A 24,530-nucleotide genomic window follows, 5' to 3' on the forward strand; every position below is an offset into this window, starting at 1 on the left:
ACATTTTTCTAGACTGTGTTCCAAAAATGTTGAAGGTTTGCTTTCGTATTTATATCTTTAACCTATGTGTTCTAACTTTTTTGCATGAGATGTGAGGTAGTGTCCAGTTTTTCTCATACAAGTGATTAATTGTTTCAGTACTATGTAGTGAATAATTGATCCTTTCCAAACTGAAATGCTATGGCCATTTATCATCTATCAAGTTCCCATATTAGATTGAGAATTGTGTCCATAAGTCTCTTTAATTTCGTCATTTTATTTGTCATTCACTATGCCGATACCACAATGTTTAAATTAACAGCACTACAGTGCACCTTGTGATGAAGATGGTAGCATAAGCAGCTCACCTGTACCCATCCCCAGTCCCATCTTATTTTTCAAAATTGTCTTGGTGAGACTTAGCCACATTCTCTTCCATATACATGTCAGAACTGGCTTCTTTTGAAGTTTCAAGAAAAATCCTTTTGGTATTTTCATTTGATTGATTCATGTACTTTCTCTACGTGAGCAAAGAATCTCTCTCCATTTATCTGATGTTCTACAGTTTAGCTACAGTGTGTCCAAATGTGGATTTTCTTTCTGTTTTTCCTGTTGGAGACTTGTTATGTTTCCTGGATCTAAGATTTTTGCGTTTTCATCAATTCTGAAAAACATTTCTGAATATTTTAAATATTTGGAAAAATTTATTTATTTATTTATTTATTTCAAATAATCTCTCTCTCTCTCTCTCTCTCTCTCTCTCTAGTCTCTCCATTTGAAACTACTATTAGAGATATGTTTGGACCTCCTATTTTGTCTTCATGTTTCTTACCCTCTCTGCTGCATTTCCTGTATATCTCCTGTTCTGTATTTTGGGTTATTCCTTCAGATCTATCTTCTAGTTCACTATTCCCCTTTTCAGTTGAGTTTAATCTACTACATAGAGTTTTTAATTCCAATGATTTTTTTTTCATTCTAGAACTTGTCTTTTGTTTTCATTGATGTTTTATTTTTTAATATATCCCTGGTGTTTTTTAAAGTGCCCTGTTCTTTATTCACGTTTTCAGTTTCTTCTTTCATGGTTTCAGTTATTTTGAGTGTGCTTTTTTGTTTTTTGTTTTTAATTTAATTTTGAGAAAGAGAGAGAGAGCACGAGTGGGGGAGAGGCAGAGAGAAGGGGGCACAGAGGATACAAAGTGGCTCCGCACTGACAGCGGTGAGCCTGATGTGGGGCTCGAACTCACGAACCTTGAGATCATGACCTCAGCTGAAGTCAGTCGCTCAACCGATTGCACCACCCAGGTGCCCCAAATGTACTTTTTCTATAGGCTTGCTTTAGTTCCATTATTTGAAATTCACAAAGTTTAATTCTTAGAGAGAGAGTGTGTATCTTTGTGTGCACACATAAACTTAATGCATACAGTGCCGGCCTTCACTAATGAATTGATTGTTTATGGGATTGCTATAGTTGGTTTGTGAGTTCATTTTCCAAGAGGCTTTCTTTATATGTAATAATTTGCGGTGGCCTATTTGAGGGTGTAACCCTTCAAGATGGTTTCTCTTTCCAGGTGTCCCAGTGCTATTATGAGCCACTTTTTTTTTCTTAACCTATTTATTATGGAAAGTTTCAAGCATACAAAAAAAGTAGATCAAATATTATAATGGACACCTGTGTTCCCATCACCCAGCTTCAATAATTATTAACTCATGATCAATCTTGCTTCATTTATATGCTCTGAAACTCCACACCCACACACCACATATTGGTTTATTTTGAAGTAAATCCCAGATATTATATCATTTCATCCATAGATACTTCATATGTAAGTCAAAAGATGAAGACTAAAAATAATCAAAATACTAATCATCCCTAACAAGTTAACAATTTCTTAATAGAATCAAATCAGTGGTCAAATATCCACGATTAACTCATGAATATTTCTTCAGTGTCAGAATCAGGATCCCAATAAGATCTATACATTGCAATTAGTTTATATATTTCTTATGTTTCCTTTATTCAAAGACTTACCCTTTCTCTCTCTTTTATATCATGTCTCTCTCTCTCACCCCTCCCCTTCCTCTTTCTTTCCTCCTCACAATTTTTTGTTGAAAAAATCAAGTTTTTTTTTTTTTCAGGACTGCTTTCATGTTACTTTCTCAAAACCTCCACCTCCACCTCCACCATCAGCCAAGACAACAGTTTTCTTGATGACTTCCAGTGCTAGTGGGTTCGTTGTTTTTGAGTCATGTAATGGCGTAGCCATTTGAGGGGCCTACCTTTACGCCACGGTCTTAGCTCCATCTCTTAGCCTGTAGAAGCTCAGAGCATTTTAATGTATTTCACAGCTAGAAGAGTTTCATATAAGTTAGGCTTTAATATTATGCAGAAATAAAACCTCCTGATGTTTAAAAAAGTCTTTGGATCAACTTGCAGATTTCTTAACCTCTCTCAGTCACAATTTTCTATAAGACAGAGTAGTATTTTTTACTTATTGCATTGTTTTACGGAATAAATGAGCAAATATATAAAGTAAGTAATGAACGAAACATACTCTGTCTGCGTAGAGGAGATTTTTGAGCAGGGTTTGAAGAATGAATATTACTGGATTCAAAATAATTAAAGGAGAAGTACTATACCAAGGGGGATGGAAAAGTAAAAGGGCATTTTAGGTGAAAGGCACAATTCATGTCCTAAACCTAGTTTTCATCCACAACCAACTTTATTGCTTCACGATTCTGTTGTTTGTGCTCGTTTAGTTTTTTGAGGATGTAATTGCAAAAATTCCCAGTAGTTACTATCAAATATGAATGTTAACATAGATACACAAATCTGTTAGAATACTAAAATAAGACCCAAACCAAAGGGATTCTACTTGAATGTTTCCATGATAAGTCATACATTAGGATAGTTGTTGGATTTGTCTTCTGTTTTCTCTGTGTTGATACAACACTCAGTTGTGAGATTCACTGGTCTAAAATGAGCTATTTGCAATAATCTTTAGGCAAGGTTTTTGGAACTTATGAATTGTAGCAATTTCATGCTGGCACATCTCTCAAAGATTTCCCTAGCTTTCCAGCCTTAAATTGGCAGGGACATCAAGGAAAGCACACTATATCCATAGGATTTGGGGGATTCATGCTCCCTTCATCCAGCTGCTGATCACAAATTTCAACTCCTTTTTATCAGTTCCGTCAGGATACTTTTCTGTTATCTTACAAAGCAACAAATGAGCTACAAGTGAACATCTGCAAAGCACAATGTGTGCTGAGAAATAAGGCAGTCACTTGACAGGCACATTTTCCTTTCTGCTCTTTCTGTGCTGGCACAACAGATGTGGCTAAACTACACAGAAATGCAATTACAAGGCAGCACTGGCTAGGAAAATTAAAGATATATATATGTATATTATATACAAATATATACAATATATGTAAATATACATAATTATATATACATATGTACATATATATATATTTCTTGCAATCAGATAGTTTGAAATCATTATAAAGGAAGCCACCACTTTGAATTATAAAGGATATATCCTACCATGGGAAAGATTTCAGCCTGGTATGTAACTGCTCTTTACTATTCCCTACTTCTTCACCAACCAATGAGAGCTTTTATCGCAACAGAGAAGGTGAATCTGTCTCATCACTGATGATTACATGAGCAATGATTGCCTTTAGAATGGCCTCATTACTTCTTAGAAATCTTGTTTCTACAAGTTATTTTCCAAAGAAATCTAGATTGAGCCAAGTTCTCGGTGATGAAAGGCCTGCTTTGTTTTTCAACTCAATCTATTACCACATAAATTATTTATTTTGATTCAATTTCAGTATCGTTGCACACCATATATGAAAAGTCTATACATATATTTACAGTAATTCAGACATGGACTTGTCAAGTATCAATTCCTCAGTCAAATATAATAATAAAGGGGAGAAAAAGACTGAGTGCATATTACAGATGGGCTAAACTCAGGTGTGATGGAGCAAGTGTCATTTGTCTTTAGACTCTGAAAAGAAATAATTTTCTGTGATAGAACTGGTTATCTAGAATTGCCTTTTCACAGAGAGATTTTGACCTGGATCATGACCTGAGCCAAAATCGAGTCAGACACTTAACTGACTGAGCCACCCAGGCACCCCATCTACCGAGCTTCTTTTAAAACTAATCTCTTAGGTTGTCTTTGCAAAGCAAATATTGCAAATTGTTCCCCCCAACCCCCACAGGAGGATGGGGAAATGCATCCATGACAGTGTGTGCTGTAACCCAAACTCTACCCAGGGTAAGCAGAATTTAGTCCTTGAATTACGAGAGTATTTCTTGACTAATGCTGTCCATTGACTATTTTTACTCTAAGGAAAAAACAAAAATGAAAAGTGTAAAACAGTGAAACTCTGGGTTTGGAGATTCCTAAGGCAAATGAAAAGGCATTGAATCCCTTCCTGATGTATGATGAGCCAAAGAAAATTCTCCTTAGCAAAAGTTGCTAGACATAAAAAGTTGTTGCTAGCTATAGTTTTGTTTTAAGTGGAAAAGAAGCTACTACTTCACACTTGGTTTAATAAAAACCAAGATTTTTTTTTTCAAATTTATAATAATGTTCTGGGTTTTAATGCCTGTACATTAATATTTGTAGTGTTTAGAGACAGATGGTTACAGCTTTCTCTCGCATCTTGATGTTCAATACTGCCATAAACTCTTTGGTTGATTTTGAATCTTTATATTTATATCACTTTTGGAATTTCCCATTAGTATCTGTGCACTAAGTTTGGCTAAAACAATTATACTTTATTTTTTATGTTTATTTATTTTTGAGACAGAGACAGAGTGCGAGCAGGGGAGGGGCAGAGAGAGAGAGGGAGGCACAGCGTCTAAAGCAGGCTCCAGGCTCTGAGCTGTCAGCACAGAGCCCTATGTGGGGCTTGACCACACAAACCGTGAGATCATGATCTGAGCTGAAGTTGGACGCTTGACCAACTGAGCCACCCAGGTGCCCCCAATTATGCTTTTTCTTTCTTTCTTTTTTTTTAAAAGGTGATACTAATCTTGGATCTGCTTTGGACAGAAAATATTTTTAGCTGGACAGTAGTTTTTCAGAAATTAAATGCTTGTCTTTGTAAAACCATAATAGTGTAATCAGAGAAACATATGCAGCTCAGCATGGTTTCCAAGACTGGAATTTCCTGGGTAGTAGAGAATAAATAGTTTTGATGCAGAAGGGAAAAGAAGCAGAAAATGAACTTTAGAACTCTTAGGTATTTGCAAACTATTTATGTCAACACTATTGGAAAGATTTTTGAAAAGTGGGCCCTTGCTATGAGAGCTAAAGTAGCCCAAGTCACTAAATGAATAGATTTATTTATTTGACACATGTATATTGACTGCTACATACGTGCTGGGTATTGTGTTACGTCTTTCACCTCTCCTGTCGCACATAATCCTTACAACAGTTTCTGAAGTGGGCATTGTTGATCATCCCACAAATGATGATGGTACGGAAGCTTGAGGAAGTTAACCTGTCCAGGACAAAAAGCTAGAATGTAGTGGAGGTGGGTTTTGAACCCAGGTCTGTCAGATCTAGAGCTAGGATATATTGCCTCTGTCTCTGTCTTTACGCACGTGGACCATTTTGCTGTAAAACTTTATATAGTTACCCTCTGTTGCCCCTTTCCTGCAGACATGTATAGGTTATCTTTTTTGGAGCCTGTTAGGTCTTAGATAACTTAGAGCAGATACATGTTGTTGGAATAACAGACCCAGCAAGGTTCTCATAAGAGAAAGCCGTGAGTCAATCGTCTTTTTTTTAAGGGGTCAGTGGGCATTACCAGTTCAGTTTTTGAGAGGGAACATACCGCTTTGTGGACTTATCTGCATTTTGCTAATTACTAAATGTCCCGTTTATGGGAAAAAGAAGCAATGATGTTAAGTCCTATGTTCTCCATGGCTCCTCTATGACTGACATAGGATGTATCTACTAAGGCATTTGTTTATGGTCACTGTGATTTTGGTCTCTTCTATTTACTGAAGTATCTCCAGGTCCTCAAAGAGTACCTGGCACGTGGTAGGTACAGAACGAATATTTGTTAAATGAACGAAATGAGATTATTTCTAAGATGTGATAGAGGGCTACATTTATATGTATTATTCATTTCAGCTCAAGTTTCAGAGTAAGTTATACTGGCACAGTTTGAGGTCCTATGAGATGGAGAAAAAACATCTACTGCAATTGCAGGCACATCATTCATGATCCTTAAAACAAATTATAAAGTGTTCTTTTCTCTATGTTATCCATGAAGAGGCTGAGTCTTAAAGACTGTGTCACCTTCTCCTGGCTTGGACAGTCATTTGCAATCTCAAAGACTTCTCCCCACTATGCCTCCGGAGTGGTACTTCACACCATTCAGCATGGAAGAGGAGCAGATAACGGAATGTTCTCTAAATATCTGCAGCTCTCACTTTGTTTACAGTGCTGTCCAGATTCCTCCATAGAGGTGGCCAGGCTGGGTGATGGCTAAGAGCCAGGCTCTGTACTCTGGTGCAGCCAGCAGCTCTATCTTTGCTCTGTGACCTTGAGCGTAAAACCTTTTTGAGCCTTAGTTTCCTCATCTATGAAATGGGGCTGATGATAGTGACTACTTCATAGGATTTTCACGAAGACCAAATGGGATCATTTACGTAGAGTGCTTAATTTAATGCCTGGCACGTAAAAGTGCTCAAAATTAGCATTAAAATGTCTAACCATTTAGGCTTGGTAATTAGCTTTTCTTATGTAAATATAAAGATTATGGAATATATTCACCGGTATCCACTAATACAGAGTAGACTGTGTGGCAGTTGTAACCAACACAGTGTATGTGCTATCAGTTTTAAACGTGGTTAATTGGTAATTCATTTGTGAGCCCTTAAATACGCTCTAAATTTGATCTGCTCTAATAAACATATGAGTGACTTGCAATAATAATTATTATAATAATTACTGCCAGTGTTTCTCCCGTTATTTCTTAAGCATTATTGTAGGCGCCTTATTTACATTATCATTAATCTTTGAATTAACCATCAAAAGAAGGCATTGTTGTCTCTATTTCATAGATAAGGAAACTGAGGCTATGAAGAATGAGCTTTGTTCAAGATCATATAGCTACTAAAATAATAGAGTCAAGCATCAACTCTAGCCCACATTTTCCCACTGTGCAGCATTTAATTACACGTACAGTTTCCTAGTTGATTGTAACAGAACTAAAAAGCAGGTACCACTTGTTGAATGAACTGTTAATTAATGTTTCATGCTTTCAAGAGTTTTTTTCACCATTCTTACCTCATCTGTTTAGGAGGAGTATTTTTGAGTCCGTTTACCCCAAAATGTAATTTAAAATAATAACTAATAATAATAATAAATGTGGGGAGGGAATAACCTCACAGTTCCACCATATTTAAGTCCTATTTAGCACCAAAAACTTTATTGTCTTTAAAAACTAATACACAGGAGGAAAAAAAAAAAAAACACACAGTTGATTCAATGTCCCTTACATTTAGAAAGGATGGGGGGTTTCGATGAGTGAACAGTAAGGATGGATTTGTATGAGCTACTATTGACTGTTCATTTTCCCACCTGGCCAAAACTGATCAAACGACATTACCCATGGCAATTAATTTTCCTATGCCTCACTTCTTCAACAAAGTAGGGATTAAACTGTAAATTTCTAAAGGGCAAAGACCGTATCTTATTCTTCCTTATACTCCTAGTATCTACTTCAATAAAGGTTGTTGAGCTAACCTCAGTGGGGAGTAATACCTAGATTAGGACGACCATTAATAGAAAGATCTGAAAGATTACATTGTACCAGTTCTTACTCCATTTCCAGTCAGGAAATGAGTATTAGGATTGCTCTCTGGATCTCTCCCTCCCTTGCATCTTTTTATGTGATTCTGCAGGCTGGTTTCAGGGATTCCAAATAACTAGGAAAGAATAATGTGCCAAACTTTGCCCTTTAGTTACAGATGAATCCCACTTGGGAAGCAGATGCTTCTGTAAGAGAAGGGGCTGAGAAAAGGCAGAAAATGTGGTAGAGATGTAGGAGTGTGCTACAGCATTCCTGGTGGGCTTGTGACAGCTGACTGCGCCCATCTCTTCCCAACTCTGTGTTCAGTGACTTCATGTTGATAGCAATGAAGGGTTTTCGCTTCAATTTTAAGGATTCCTATGATAGAAAAGACTAAACTTCCTTATGAGAAAATTATTGTTATTATATCTCATTATTACTTATAATAAACAGCTCTTCTATAGGAAACCCCACTTGTCAGTGTATCACTCTAGACCTCAAACTTTCAGATAAGCCCCAGACCAGGTGTTAGCATTTAGAAGACTGTGTTTTTAGCTTAAACTACCTGTTCTGAAAGTGTGGCTTCAGGACTAGCAGCAAAAGCAACACCAGCATTACCCAGGAATTTGTTAAAAATGCAAATTTTTGGTCTCCACTGCAGACCAATTGGATAAGAAATTCTGGGGACTGGGCCAGTTTTTACCAAGTCCTCTAAGTAATTCTGAACCACCGGCTTCGACTTTGTCTTACCATAAGGCCGTGGCAATGACAATCCAGTAAAAATGCTTAAGTTATGCTAAAATATTCTCTCCCATCCTTCTGAAGTCTTGATCCAATAAACATCTCTTAATAGATGCTCATGAAAGGTTCTTTTATATATTATTTAAATCTCGGACACACCATGTGTTAATCAACAATTCTCCTGGGTGAGACTGCATTCAGTTGACAGATTGCAATATGTTTATCATTTGTTGAAAGTGATTTCTAATATTTGACCTTAAATCCTATTAAATAGATGAAAATCCACAGAAATTCTCTTAAGAAATATCCAGAGAAATATTTACAGTTCTGCTACATCTCTTGTTGATCAATTGTCTGTGCAAACATGAGAAGAGAGTTCATCTTGTTACTATATTGACAGAATATAAAGGTGAAAGTTGATTAACTTACAGGAATAGAGTCACATTTCAGGTCCACAAATGAGAGGGTGGGGGTGGAAGGAGGAGAGAAACCTTGAAAGGCATTTGACAGGGGAAGGTTGTATTCCCCAGATAGCCCTGTCAAGCAGCTCTGTCGACAACTAAAAGAAGAAAACAAATAAATTGGATGCTGTGTGAATGTCACAAGACCAGAATATAAACACGTATGACATGGGGAGAAGTAAATACCAATAATTCACGTTCTCACAAAATGTTTTAGAGTGGGATCTTCTAGCTATGCTGGAATGAAAAGGAAAAAAAAATGATGTCTAGGTAAATCTCCAAGACACTGGTCCAGCACTCACCTTTTATTCATAATGCCAACCCTTAAAAAGCACCACTGCAGGTACAATAGGGCCAAATAACAAAAACAGAAACAGTGTGTGACAGGACTCAGGACTCATCCATCTAGAAATGGATCTAACATTCAGAGAACATTTCATCTCTGTTTAACTTTCTAACCCACAAGAGAGAATGCAGCCTTCACTCTAAGCAGACAAAGAATATCTTTAGACAGAAGGTGGAATTTAGCACTTCGGTTTTCTCTTTACACTAAGGAGAAAACAAATTGTAGACACGTGCATCCAAAAATTGATTTAAGATGACAGTAGTTGTCTTCTGTTTCCATTGAAAAAAAACTCATTCCAAGCTTTTCTTATTAGCATAATTCTCCATCTGTACATGAACTGACTGGACAAGTTCTTAAAGCCTCGCTGCCCTCTCTACACTACTTTCCCCGATGCTACCCCACTCTTATTTGGCTTTGTGCTCAGTGACACCACCTGTCCAGCCCAGGCCTGGGTGTCTGGTCCAATGAGTGCCTTATTGAAAACCTTACATAACTGCTTTTTTCCTGTTCCATGAGGCTCACCTCACCAAATCTAATGGAAGCTCTGGCCCAGAATCCAGGAATGTTGTTCCAGATAGACCTGGCGGGTCTCTCATTAACATGAGCTCCTCCTCCCTTCCTGGGAAGTCAGAACACCCTGTCTTCCTGGAGCGTCCATGTCCTGCCAGCTCAGGAAACAAGACCCTTAGTCTGGCGTGAGAAATCTGATTACCTCCCCATGGCCACAAAGCTTTCAGTTTTAAGTTTCGATAAATGCTACTCTTCTAAAAGCTGCTGAACACCAATAAACCCTCTGATACAGAAGTATTGTTCTAACATGCAGATCTGTAAGAAAAAGAAGTCCCCCCTCCTGGAACCCACTGAGCCCTAGCACAAGGCTAAGAAATTAAAATGTGTTGAGTTTAACCAGGTTCCATAGCAAATGTGCTACACAAAGATCTCAAAGTGAAATCCAAAAATCCAAGAGGGTAATCAGTTTCATAATATTTAGACATGTTATGAAGTAAAACCAAGATTATAAGAAGTATATTTAAGATGCTTTCTGTTCAAAAGAGTCAAAAATTCTGCATAATTGGGTAACTTGGCTCTTTTCTATTTTCACTAGACTCTTTCTGGATGGTCTAGCATTTCTAATGGCTTCATTACTTCACATATGCTGATGACTAACAAGTGTTTATCTGCAGCTCAGACCTCCTTCCTGAGCTCTAGGCCCCTGCAGTGAGCTTTGAATCCATGTGGGCATCTTCGTTTTCCACTCCCATTCTGCTCTTCCTCTTGTATCTTGTGTCTCCTTAAATATCAACACCATCCACCTGGCAGCTCAAGTCAGGTGGCTGAGCACCTTCCTGACCCCTCCGACCCCAGCAGCCTTCACATCTGGTCTTTATTTAGGGCCCAAAGATTTGGCCTCCCTCGTGTCACTCAAACACACCCACTCTCTCTCCCCACTGCTAGCTGAGCTCAGGCACTCATCATTTCTCCATAGATGCACAATGGCCTCCTAGCTGGTCTTCCCTTCCCAGTGCATTCTTCACAGCCTGAAGGACCATTCTCAAGGGCAAAGTAGATCATACCATCCCTCCGCTTCAAACGCCCTAGAAGGAAACAAAAGTCGTTTGTGACCTACCTCCTGGCCATCTCTGTAAGCACTTCTTGTGCCTTCTCTTATCCTCTGCACTGGAGCTATGGGAGTCCTCGATGTTTACTCTGCACTTCTGCATGCCTTTGTACCTACTGGTACTTTCTTGACCCTTCCTCACATCCATCTCCTAACTAGTTTCTGCTTATCCTTCCAAATCCATCTCCCTTCAGGAAGTTTCCCCCAGTTGCCTTTGGGTTAATCACCCCTCCTGTGTATTATGGAAGATGAGGTCCTAGTACTTAGATGGTATTCTAACTTCACTGTGCTCTCTTTCCCCACTGGACTGAGAGAGAGAGCTCCTTGAAGGCTGAGACTCTATCTTTTTACCTCTCAGTTCCCAGAGCTGTGCAAAGGGTCTGGCTAGTGTATGTCCTCAAAAGAGTTCTGTCAGTTGACCATGAGAAATGCCCTAGAATGAGGTCATATGTTCCCGGGCACCTTCTTGCTGGAAACTGGCCTAATGAAAGCTACAAAGGAGTAGATACTACTAACGTGGGAAAATTTGTTCAAGCAAGGCACAGAGGCAGATTTTTAACATGCGGGTCCAGTTAGGCCTGATTGTTGGAATGTGTCTCTCATAAAGACAAAGAGAGGAGTCTTGGCAAGTGCCAGCTTCACAAGAGCCTCTAGGGACAAAGATAGCCACGTGGGAGAGAGCCCAACCCTGTGCATGCACCTGCAAACAAACACTAACAAGGGCGTATAGGCACGTGCTTCAGGATTTAACAATCTTCACAGAAGCAAGTTGAGGAGCCTCCATCTGGTTTGTTGCCAATGAACAAAAAAGGAGGTCTTTCTTCCATTGTTTCAGTTGTGTAAATTCTTAATGTGACAATACATAGTGAGTCCCTACAGGTCTTATCAAACTTCTGCCTAACTTTTAAAAATGAACTTTGAGAAAGAAGTTCATCCCTGACTTGGAAATGTCAGTCATGTTGTGGTCTACACAAATAACTTCAGTATCATTACTCTGCATCTGCCGGTTCTCTGCTGAAAAGTTGCCTCCCTGGGTCCTACCTGCTTTGTTTTCTACCCAGATCTCTCCAGCCTGTGCCATGCTCCTGTATTTTAATGCTATATCCCTGTGCTGGGAATGTTACTTACTATTAATTTATCAGCCAGTCCAAATGATGGAAGAGCCAGCACTAAAGGAAGGTCTGGCTTTTGGCATCACGGCCCAGTAGAAACCTGAACAGCGCTCAATTTGAGAACCCACGGGGGCACAAGCAAGTTACTGATTATGTAAACAAGGAGAGACTAGGATAGAGGCATTACCCTAAAATGCTATGTTGATGTTGTAAGTAAACAGTTCTGCTACCCTGTGGTGTAAAGCTAGCCCTAGGGGTAGAAATTATTACCAAACCAGTCATTTAATGGCTTACCAGGTGACACTCAGCTACCCTTCAAACATCCGTCTCTAGGAAAACCGTGCTTAGCAGAAGATGCGCTTAGGGTTGCTTAGGGTTTCTATCCTAAAGTACAACTTAGCAACATTTTAATGTTTCCAAAATTAAGGGTGAACAGATACACTTTGATTAGAAACTCTAAATCACATTTGCAAAACTTCAGGGCACTAAAAAAGAAAATCTGGTTTGACAAAGCAGTCGAGTATCTTTTGTCTCAAAGTTGTCATTCCTCTTCCCAGCGTCCTCTCAGCCAGACACGTGCCTTTCTTTCCTTCATGGACACTCAGGCACGTGGGGATCACTTCCTATTTCTCCCTTGCCAGTGTCCTCCTATCAGCATGCAATAGCCAAGACATACAGATTCTGCCAGGACCACAACTTTCCTCTCTGTCTCTTTCCCTGACTTTGTGTCATCTCAGCTCCTGCCCACCTGATATATTAATTCTGCTTAGATTAGTAAAATAATAATCCTGATGTGGGTTGGATGCCAACCCACCCAACACCACTGCTCATTTTCCTGAAACATGATGCCTTGAATCATGTCATTTGTCTGATTAAAAATTTTCACGGGAGTCCCACTGCTTATGAAATCAATCCTGTATCCCTAGATTTTTAACTTACCTTTCTGCTCTATGTCTTGTTATTTCGACTGCGGGTAAATGTTTACTACTCTCCCCCCACAATTGTGCCATCCTACCTCTGTGCTATTGCTTGTGCTATTTCACCCAAACCACCTGGTTTGAGTGCTGGTTTCATTATTTACTAGCTTTGTGCTTCTGTTTCCTCATTTATAACATGAGGATCATAACAGCACCTGCTTCATGGGGTTTTGTGATGATTGCAGAGGAAATCCATACAAAGCCCTTAGAAGATGGCCAGCACAAAGTGAGTAGTCAGTAAATGTTAGCGATCATCATTATTATCATCATCCTTTTCAAGGACCATTTCAAATCCACCTCTTTAGTGAAGTCTTTTTAAATTGCCCAACTCAATGTTGTTTTTTTCCTCTTTTTGTACTTCTCTGAATAGCATTTGACATGTAATGCCCTGCCTTAGAATAGCATGTCCACTTATCTTGGCCTAGACTGGACCGTACACTTATTGAGGCTGAGGAGGTTTTATTCATCATTGTACACGCGAAAGGACCTTGCATAGCACCTGGCACATCAAAAGGACTTAATAAATACTGGCTAAATTGAAACAAATTGATTTTACTATTTTAAAAAACTCTGTTCCTCGAGCCGAGAGAAAAATAACACATAAAGATAAGTAAATGAAATGAACACCTGGATAACAAGGATGTTATTGGTGAAAGACACTGAGATTGATGTCATTAGAATGCACGACTTGCCCTGATAACATCCTTCCGTCCATGTTCTCTGTTGCAGGTCTGCCTAGTGGCATATCTTGGTTTGTTTATGCTTTGTGTCTCATATCAAGTTGACGAACGGACATGTATCCAGTTTGTTATGAAAGTAAGTTGTTATTTTTTTCTCTTTTATCGTCACGTGGGGAAAAAAACACAAGTACAAAATAAAAGAATGATTTTTAAAGGGTTGCATATCAGATTATACTAGAAGTTGCATTTTTAGGCAGGCCAAAAAAATGTTTTAGGAGGGCATTCATCCAGACCCCAAAGGTAATGCTGGTCTTTTTTTTAAAGTCGTAATTTCCATGCACTAAGTTGGCATAGATCACATAAAGTCTGTCCTTCAATGCCCTTACAAAGAATTTTGAAAATTCATCAGTTCAGCAAAACACTTGGCCAGGGAAAAGGTGTCTCTGTTACTGCCCACTTCCATATCTTGGGGTTTTTTAGAATATTTTAATAGGGAAGCAGTCTAAGTGTATTTCCTCTTGTAGGTGGGATCACTGAGACAAAAAAAGTACATTGGGTGCATCCAAATGATCTGTGCCAAGAGCCTGAGGGTATTGGCGGGGGGGGGGAGGTAGGTGGGTAGGATATGCATGGTTTAACGTGTGTGTGTGTGTATGTGTGTGTGTGTGTGTCTTTCACGTGCATGTGATTTTTTTCTCCATTAAAGACAGTGCATTCGGTCGGAGCCCATTCAAGTACACAGCATTTTCACTGCACAGTAGAATCTAGTCCAAAGGAAAACATAGACACACCCTTTTAGAGTTCAGGGAGATAAAAACCCAACCCAGCAATCAGAGCTAGGAGAAATCAAATTCCTACATTTTCTTTCAACCACTTGTAGCAGACAACAAAATGTTTTCTGTAATATTCGTTTGTTGGGTATTTTTTTTTTTTGGTCCACTCACACTGTTTACTTTTTCTTCATAACCAAGCACATAACAATTAGATACTTCTTTGTTCACAAGAAGCATAATGCATAAGAGTAAGTCAATTCTATTATTTAGAAATTACAAAGAGGCAGAAAAGATGTTTTTTATTCTAGTATGGTTGAAGTGGTTGACATAAAAAAGCAAAGTGCTTATATTATATGTAAATATATTTAAATCATGTTGTAAAAGGGTAATAATGGAATAAAAGTGCTCACATTATATTAACTAGTCAAAAAAAAGCTGGCTACACAAAATCTATGGTGTGATCCTACAGAAATAAAAAAAAATAGCTCTCAGTGCATAGAAAAAATGGTTATCTGTGAGTAGTGGGAGGATAGCTGCATTTTGTAGTTTCTTCTTTAATTCTGAAATGTTCTCCAATAGTTAGACATAACTTTTCTAATTAAAAACATAATGGGGGTATCTGGGTGGCTCAGTCGGTTAAGTGCCCAACTTCCGCTCAGGTCATGATCTCACAGTTGGTGAGTTCAAGCCCCACATCAGGCTCTGTGCTGATAGTGCAGAGCCTGCTTGGAATTCTCTCTCCCTCTTTTTCTGCCCCTCCCCTGCTCTCTCTCTCTCTCTCTCAAAAAATAAATAAGTAAACTTAAAAAAAATAATGGATTCTTTAAAAAAAAAAAACCCGACAGATTTTGGTGGATATACCTACATTTGGAAATTTTAATTTTTCTGTCTGAGGGTGTTCCTTAAAGAAGGCCAGAGAGAGCAGACATCAGTCCATGTTTACTGTTTTTGTAGAGGTCTCACTAAATACAATAAGGCTTAGTGATGAATTAAAAAAAACAAAAAACAAAAAACAAAAAAAACCCTGGAAGCCTAATAAGAAATGGCCTGTTAAATTACAGGGACCTCTTTCACTAGGTAAAAAGTGCTCTACACTACGTTCATCAGCTTATGTGAAATGCCCTCGTTTCCCCTCCAGATGACCCAGCAGAGGCCCCCAAAGCCACCTCAACATCTGCACTTGAAATAAGGAGCAAGGGCAAAAATAAAATAAAAAAGTCACTGCCAATGTCAGCCAGGTTGAGAATTCCCCACTAGGAAGATCTCATTAGCCACCTTTTTTTTTTTTTTTTCCACCTGTGACAGACATTGACAAATACGGAGGCACTTTTCTCTTCTCCTGAATGTGACCTTTAGTGATGCTTGCTGCCAGCTCTCTAAGGTGCCCGCTACGTTATCTTCAGGTCTAAAATGAGCTTCAGTCAATCTCCAGGTTTTCCAAAGGCACAACAGGTTACAGCAGACTTTCCTTGTGTTTCCACACCATTGGATGGGGGGTGGGGGGGAGGAACGAAATGGATCTTCATGATGTGTTTCTCACTTAGCCTTACGGCATTTTAGTGCCTGCATATACCCTGGCCTAAGCTTTGTTGAAGATTTTTTCTCTCCTGTTGGAAGACCCAGATGGCCAGGGCAACCAGTCAGGGGGTGCTAACTGCGTCTCTCTGCAGCCTGAGCACGCGCGCGCGCACACACACACACACACACACACTCCCTCCCTTTTTCTTGGAGACAATAGCCACGGGACTTGTCTTTTCATCTGAGGCTAGCGCAGTCCGCTCTCTGGCAGGCCCGCGACACCGCCGGCGCATTCTTTTTTTCTCCCAGGGCTCTGCCCGCGGCCTTGGCGGGCCATTCGGCCTCCGATTGGGCCGCCTGCCTTTCCCCGTGGCCCTGTTTTCTCGGGGCTCACCTTGGTTATTTGCAGAAACGTGTCCGGTTCATGTGCTTGCAAACACTCCCGGGCACATTCCCCAGGAGGGCATTTAAGGCGCACTCGCCTGGTGCCCACAGCCAGGAGGCCCCAGGGCTGCTGCTGCCGCCCCCTCCTGCGCGGCGAGCGGCAGCCGGGCCTCACCACCCCTGCCACCCGGGAAGGTAATTAAATCGAAGCCGAACCGCCCTCCTTCCAAAGTCACCGAGCGTTGAAGCCGCAGCCGGGTACCAATTAGAGGCAGCGAGCGAGCGGAGCCGCGCCTGGGCGCCGCTGTTACATAAGCTCCGGGGGCCTCGGCTCCCCCGCCCGCTGCCGAGCGCCAGACACACGGGCTGACACCGGCAAGACAAATGCGTCCCGAGCCAGGCTTTTATCAAGATATATTTGCTCGCATTCCCAAGGTCATCGTAAACACTTTCATTGATAGTTTATTCGTGCCGCGTAGGTAAAACAAGCCACTTGATTTTAAATTACAGATTCTAACCCAGAAGCTTGTTGCTGTCAGATGGATTAAAAGCCAGTGAAGGGGGGGGAGGGGGAGCGGTTGGGGAAATGCTACAGCGTTGCAGATGTAGCCCGCAGGCCTGGGGGATCAAGTATACATTTATGTCTTAGTATGGATACGAAATTTGATTCTGTGGTTCACTCCTGTTTACTTGGCCTGATGCTTTCACAGAGTGGGAGATGCAGGATCACAATGTGTGAGCTATGCACCAACGAAAGTGTATTCATATTCAAGGAGCTAAGGGGCAAGGCTTTTGTTTGGGCTCCCAGCATATTTAAGTTGCTCACTTAAAATTGAGCAATCCCTGTGTCTGTGTAAATGTTTACATCTTTTCTACAAGCCAAGCCTGCATTGTTACTCCCACATGACAGAGAATAAGACAAAGCCCGTAAAGTTGATACCCTAAGAGTCTTGAGAACTGGCAGCTCTTTCCATCTCTAGTAATTTGTTTATTGATTTCACAAATACTTAAACAGTGCTGCTATGTACTAGAGGCAGCTCTAAGCCCTTTACAGATATCAACTCTTTTGATCCTTATAATAAGCCTATGACCATAGGGCTATTATGATCATCATTCCAAGTTTAAAGGTGAAGTAACATAGGTGTGCAGGGGAATGATCAATTTGCTCCAGGCCCACAGCTAAGAAGGGGAGAATCAGGCTTGAAAGCAGGCAGTCTGGCTCCCCTATTTATGCTCATAACCATCACTCGGCTGTACACTTGTTAAATGTCTTGAGCAAATCTTCCAATATCTAAGCCAAAAGGAGATCTTTTAAAAATAGGCAAACTTTTGGGGTACATGGGTGGCTCAGTTGATTGGCTTTGATTAAGCCCTTTGATTTCGGCTCAGGTCATGGTCTCGTAGTTCGTGGGTTCAAGCCTCACTTCCAGCTCTGTGCTGACAGCTCAGAGCGTGGAGCCTGCTTCGGATTGTGTCTCCCTCTCTCTCTGCGTCTTCTCTGCTTGTGCTCTTTCTTTCTCTCTCAAAAACAGAATAAACATTTTTAGAAAAACAGGCAAAATTCTCATTTCAGCAAATGGGTTTTCGTGATTGTGTGAGAGAATAATATTTTTGCAGCCATTCGAATTACTTACAGACTGAAGGAGGGATTATTGTCATTGCCTCAAGATAGTGTCCCAATGAATGTTATAGAAATCTGCTAAGGATGTGTGTGTGTGTTGGAGGTGGGAGGGTTATTACAAGACTTCCTCAGTTCCAGCCATTGATGGCAATAAAATGTGCAGAGAAAACTCCAATTGGGGCCATTCTGCTAAGCAGATGACTCTCAGGTGGGAAATTACCCCTTTAATTTGGGCCTTCCCTCCTGGTAAAGTCACCAATGTACCCATGTTCCCAAAGCAAATAGCTCCCAGGTCCATGCTGCCTGCACTGGAAACACAGTTACAGTGGGTACACATGTACAGCACCACCAGCACGATTTAATTTGGCTCTTGGTATCAGGAGTTTGAAGTCAATCGTCAGGCCTGAATATTTCATAACAACCCAGAATATTTCAAATATTCTGCTCCAATGTTCCCACAAAAATAAAAACTCCTACATTTTAGCCTAAGCACTATAGTTTTTGCAGGAAATATGACCACAAAAATTTAGGTGATGTGTTCAATTTCACAAATTAAATATTTCCTTTTTAAATGTTTTAATGGTGCCCCTTGTATTTATCTGCTTCCCTTCCTCCAAGGGAGGACTAAACACATTGAATAGAAGTTATCCTTGTTGGAGTGCTTGGGTGTCTCAGTCGGTTAAACGTCTGACTTTGACTCAGGTCATGATCCCTCAGTTCATGGGTTCGAGCCCCACTACATCAGGCTCTGTGCTGAGAGCTCAGAGCCTGGAGCCTGCTTTGGATTCTGTGTCTCCTTCTCTCTGCCCCTCACCCCCCTCATGTGCTCTCTCTCTCTCTCTCTCTCTCAAGAATAAATATTTAAAAAAACCCTGAAAATTACAATAAAAGAAAGTTATCCTTGTTATGTCCCTGAGATATAAGATGTTTCAATAAACTGTTTCATGGATGAAAAAACTTGAGTTCCATCTGGCAATTCTTCAAGAGATTTGAAAAAGATTAGTGTATGCGTTTATGATATCTTTGATGAAGACATGCAAAGAATCCATGCACTCCTTGGCTTTGCAGCCATGTTAAGACAAAGTGGCTTTAACCAGTTCCACTCTCTTCCTGTGCCCTTAGTCAAGCTTTCAAGCAAACTAGACACATGGATAGGGCACCAGCACACACACACACACACACACACACACACACACACACCACATTCAAGAAGAAAAAAATACATTTTTAAGTATTCTATATTTAAGACTTGAAAACACTTGAAATTGTCACCATGTGGAGAATAACTCATTTGGAGGACTTTTGTACACATATTTTATAATCTTGGCTATATGTTTTTATTTTAAACTACATATCATTGGAAGTAGAGAGAGTGCATAATCTTTTCAGAGCTGCTTTAATCTAGCCCTGGACATGAGTAGAACTAATCTTACTTTGGGGAGTTCACATTCATGAGAACTGCCCTACAAACAACATTGGACTATGGTAATGTACATCTCACATTAGGAACTTGGTTCAGTACACTAGTCCCGACAGTTGGGGCTCTGTTCCTCATCTAGAGCCTCAGTAGGTGGGACCAGAAACATTTCCAGTAGGTGAGTACAATCCCAAGAACATTTCTTGTCATATAAAATGGTTTATATTGTGACTGTGTCAACAAGCACTCACAATTTTTGATCAACATATTTCAAGTGTAGGCTAAATGTCTTGTTCGGGGATTCCATGGTTCTTTAGCAGCAGAGTTGGAACTTGAACCAGACTTTTCCATCACAAGGCTATCAACACAGGCCAACGTGTTTAGAGCCTCGGCAGCTGAGGAGCCATTTAGAGTTAATTTTTGTACTCAGGAACTAGATGGTTAGAGGTAGACTTGGGTTGACACTTGTAGGTGAGGAAGCTGACATCAAGTCGTCTACCTTCTGGAACCATAATTTTTTTTTCTAGCAACCTCTTACTGGGGCTCCTGGCATTTCTGGACACAGGTTGGCAACCACTATATTGACCACGGTCATTTTTATTAACCTGTGTTGCTAGTTGATCGATCACTGCCAATTTTGGCCAATACAGTGTTTTCATTGCCTTCTAGCCTTTCATTTACCTTCTAGCCTTTCTGCAATCTTCATATGAGCAGCTTTTGAGGTCAAAACAATCATGGCATGTCTTTCAGGGATGGCTCTCATGTTTGGGATTCATCTAAAGTTTGCTACATCCATATACAAGTATCCACCATCAAGCTAATATTGTTGGCTTGGTGTATGCAAAGCACTCCGCATCCATATGGCAAATAAAAATACGATCAGGGCTTACGGATTGCTTCACTAACAAATCGACATGGAACCATTCCTAAGTCACGAGTACTCCGTTACTGAAAAGACAACAGCCCCATCCTTCAGGGAACTTCCTGCCAGAGAAGAAAAAGACCAGCTTTTATTAATGAGTTTTGTCAATAGTCACCCGCTGTGCTTTGTAACTGGAAAGGTTTTCTTCTGCTTTCTTGCAGCTCTTGTACTTTCTGCTGAGTGCCCTGGGCTTGATGGTCTGCGTGCTGGCCGTGGCCTTCGCTGCCCACCACTATTCGCAGCTCACACAGTTTACCTGTGGAACAGCACTCGATGCCTGTCAGTGCAAACTGCCCTCCTTGGAGCCGCTCAGCAGGACCTTTGTGTACAGGGATGTGACTGACTGTACCAGCATCACCGGCACGTTCAAACTGTTCTTACTCATCCAAATGATTCTTAACTTGGTCTGCGGCCTTGTGTGCTTGGTGGCCTGTTTTGTCATGTGGAAACACAGGTACCAGGTCTTTTACGTGGGTGTCCGAATGTGCTCCCTAACAGCTTCCGAAGGCCAGCAGCAAAAGGTCTAACATACTCGCTCAAAGGCGGGAGAGAAAACAGCACACTGACTAGCTGGGGTCAAAAAAGGAAAAGGATAAAGAGAAAGAAGAGGAAGAAAGGAAGAAAAAAAAACTTTTGACAATAATATTCACTGTTGTAAATGAATATTTTTCTATTTTTCAGGAAATAAGAGCATTTCTTCAGGTTTCTATAGTATTTTTAAAAATTCTTACAGGGAAAATAAGATCCAAATTGACTTTAAGACATTAAAAGAACACTGAACGGGGAAGGAATGGCATACATTTATTTTTGCAGGTTGGAGTTTATTTCTTAGTACAGATTACCCCCACCCCCGCTTTCTGAACATAGAGCATTCCCATGAAAACTTCCGTGAACCGAAATGGGGTAAAGCGAAGACACTGTTTTGTAGAAGCAGAAATCTTCAGATTTCTTTTGGTTGGCGAAAATGGGTGCTAATGTAGGTATTTCCTAAAGCAAAACGGCGTAGAGCAAACTTTCGGATAGCGGGGAAAACCTGTACTCATTTTATCCATTATTTATATAATCCTCTTTCCTGTTCAGTTTATAGTGTGCATTGGCATTTCAGGACCACTTGCTAAATTTTGCAGTCGTTTCCAGAACTTCCCACCTCCCCCCATTCCTTTCACTATGCCTTGTAGAAAGGGGGGAGAGCTGAGCAACTAGGTTGACTCTCTGGATTCTCCCTGGTTAGAGATGTCTTCAAGGCATGAAACAGCTTCAAGGGTCAGAGTAGAAAAGGAAGAGACTTTGCAAAGGCTAAATAATTATCAGCACCTGGGCTGGGGTGGCAGCCTTTTCTCTTCAGCTCCCTTAGTTTGGCTCTGTAAGTAGATCACTTACTAAATACTTTGGATGATTGTCTGCTTCTCAATAATTGAAAGTCGGTGGTAGTTGTATTCTTAATGATGTAGAAGGCTTAAAAATAATTACATTATGCTTCTATTCTACCATCTAAAACAAATCATTAAAACTAATTTCTACCTAATTGTTAATTATAATTATGCTCAGAAGCCTACTTAATGAGCCCTGTCTGTACTTATGTAGCACCATCGGCATTAGGAGAAATTACTCTCACAAGAGAGGAGGCTTAAAGATTCTTTCTTCTGAAAGCCAAGCTTTACAAAGGAGAAGAAAAAAATTTCTTTATTAATAGCTCAGGTTAAAAATATTCATTTAAACAAAAACAAGAGCATTTGTAATGGGAAATGTTTATACAAATAGCACATTTGTGATACGTTATAAAGTATCTCTCTTGGCAGCTAAGTACTTTTGAGGAAGACTGGGTAATGCCTAAGTGTTCCATTCACAAAAGTGCATCTGATATGCAATCTTATTATTGATATTTGTATCCAGTCAACCCAGAGACTTAAACTAATGTCTTGATGTCCTTATTTGAGCATATGCCCATTGACTTGGAAGGTAATTTTTATTTTGTTTTGTTTTTAAGTTACTGTGACTTAAAAAAGCACAGGCACGCTGGGGTGGGAGTCTTTTCTCTCTTACTTGGTTCTGAACAATACCAATATTTTAAGGAAGGAGCTCAGAATGCAAATGCATGCAGCATAAATGTTATCAAGATCTTTCTCTCTTAGCATGCTCTATTGAAATCAGAAATTCAAGATAATAATTGAGATGAATTTGCCTCTCCACATTGCCTTTTGATATACTCTGCTAGTCATGAAATTCTACCCTAAAAGAAAATCATTTTCTTGTTTGCCTTAGAAAATAGTTGAACAATTCCATTGGTTGTGACGATAGTGTCAATTTCTACACAATATAAATATCCAAATAAAAGGAAAAACATTAAGTCAGTTAGTTGGAGAATTGTAAAAAGCTTTTATGTCCTCCAGATAAAACACCTGATTAACAGATGTTAAAACCTTTTTTTTTAATGTATTGACTTGCTTAAAAAATGGCCTTCCTACACACCAGCTCAGGCCAAGAACTCACACTTAGTAGATAAGACTCTGGAGCAGAGGTTGGATTACACGCAAAAACTATATCGAGAGAACACCAAGCATCCGGATGATGACCTAAAAAAAAAAACAATAGCTGAATCCATTCTGATTTGGACAGTTTTTGACATAAAGAAGAAAATGACAGAGAATCTGAAATATTGTAGGCTGTTCTGTAAAGAGAGAGAAACTGATGATTTAATGCTAATTGCTATGAATCAGGCACCACTAGAAGCACACCCTGAATTCCTTTTTATAGCAAACACTACTGGTTTTATATTAGAAAATTAAAAGTCTACACATCACTAAGGTGCTCAATGTTTTACAAACAATTCACAGGGTATTTCACATGGTAGAATAACTTTAGTTTATGTGTTTCTTTTTCTAAATAATGCAACCAGAAAAGGATGAGACAATAAGTTTGATAATAATCAGGATATATATATATATATCCTGATTTATATATTTTATAAATTTATATATATATATATATATATATATATATATATATAATTATGTATGTAATTAAATCATTCTTAAATCTCCAAAGGAAAAAAATAATCATAAGTGAAAGAAGGAACAAATAAATAAAGAAGGAAAGAAACCAAGAAAAGATTCCTGTGCTGTGAACTCACTGAGTATTGATACATGTAAGAATTGTGTTGCATGAATAACAAACTGCTTTACGCTGGATTTAAAGTATTTTGAGGTTGTGTTTTGCAAATATTGAAGTTACAATAACCGGCAACAGAAAAGGAACAGAGACACAGCTTTACACTTAGCAAAATGTTACATTTAAAATCTGACAAGGAGCCAAGATGGTGACTGTCTCTTCTAAACCATAAAACAGTAAGATTTGCGCAATCCTCCTCCTCTTCCACCTCCTTCAGGAGAATTAAATGAATCAAGACTTTGGAAAGAGTGGAAACTGCCGGGACTTGGCAGTACTTGAAATAGGAGGAATACAGCAGCCTAAATGTACAGACTTTGTAACCAAGCCCACCCGATCGGTCTGTGCCTTCACGTGACCACCATCTGTGCCTCCCTCGCTCTGTCCAAATTTGTGGAGGCAGCTCCTTGGAGCCAAGCCTAAAAATATAGCTACACCAGGCCCTAGAAACTGTAGTCAAGTAACAGGCCTGACTTTTTTCCCCTCTTTGAATTAAACGTCTGTCTATATGATCTCTTTGGAGGGGTTTCCAGCTGCAATAGCCATGTGTTCTGACAGCGAGAGCCCATTATGTGTGTGTTTTCTATTCATGGGCAGGACATCAGAATCTCTTAATATTCTTGTACTTCTCCTCTTGCATGCATTGTATCTGGAATATGTTTATAGATTTTTAGTAAAAGGTGGGGTAGAGGTTATCCAAGGAAGATTCTGAAGGACAACAGTGGAGCAGTTACTTAACCAGAAACAAACTGAGAAGTTGCCCTGAAAACCAATCCTATCCTGTCACGAAACAAACCTTCACATTTTCTAGTAATTACCTCTCAACTATTGCCATGGAGCCGTTAATTTCTGTAAATCATGCTGGCTATCAGTTTTTACTATACTCAGAAAACTCTGTCATGTTTTTAGATGTACACTGAGTATGCAGGACAGTGTTAAAAAGAGCTGATGGCCAAATATACTGACTTGTGGTGGAAACATTTGTTTCG

General features: G+C 39.7%; 1 protein-coding gene across 1 annotated transcript in view; it reads left to right on the forward strand.

Annotated features, from left to right (window-relative positions):
* Nucleotides 1-22,965, forward strand: part of SSPN (sarcospan) — a 35,394-nt gene extending 12,429 nt beyond the window's left edge. Inside the window, exons 2-3 of the mRNA XM_060658100.3 lie at nt 13,791-13,877; nt 20,538-22,965. Coding sequence (XP_060514083.1) covers nt 13,791-13,877; nt 20,538-20,903 — 453 coding nt within the window. The 3' untranslated portion in view covers nt 20,904-22,965. The remainder of the gene's footprint in view (nt 1-13,790; nt 13,878-20,537) is intronic.
* The last annotated feature ends 1,565 nt before the right edge of the window (nt 22,966-24,530 follow it).

Source organism: Panthera onca, chromosome B4 (genome assembly GCF_046562875.1).
Source record: "Panthera onca isolate mPanOnc1 chromosome B4, mPanOnc1 haplotype 2, whole genome shotgun sequence".
Taxonomy (NCBI): domain Eukaryota; kingdom Metazoa; phylum Chordata; class Mammalia; order Carnivora; family Felidae; genus Panthera; species Panthera onca.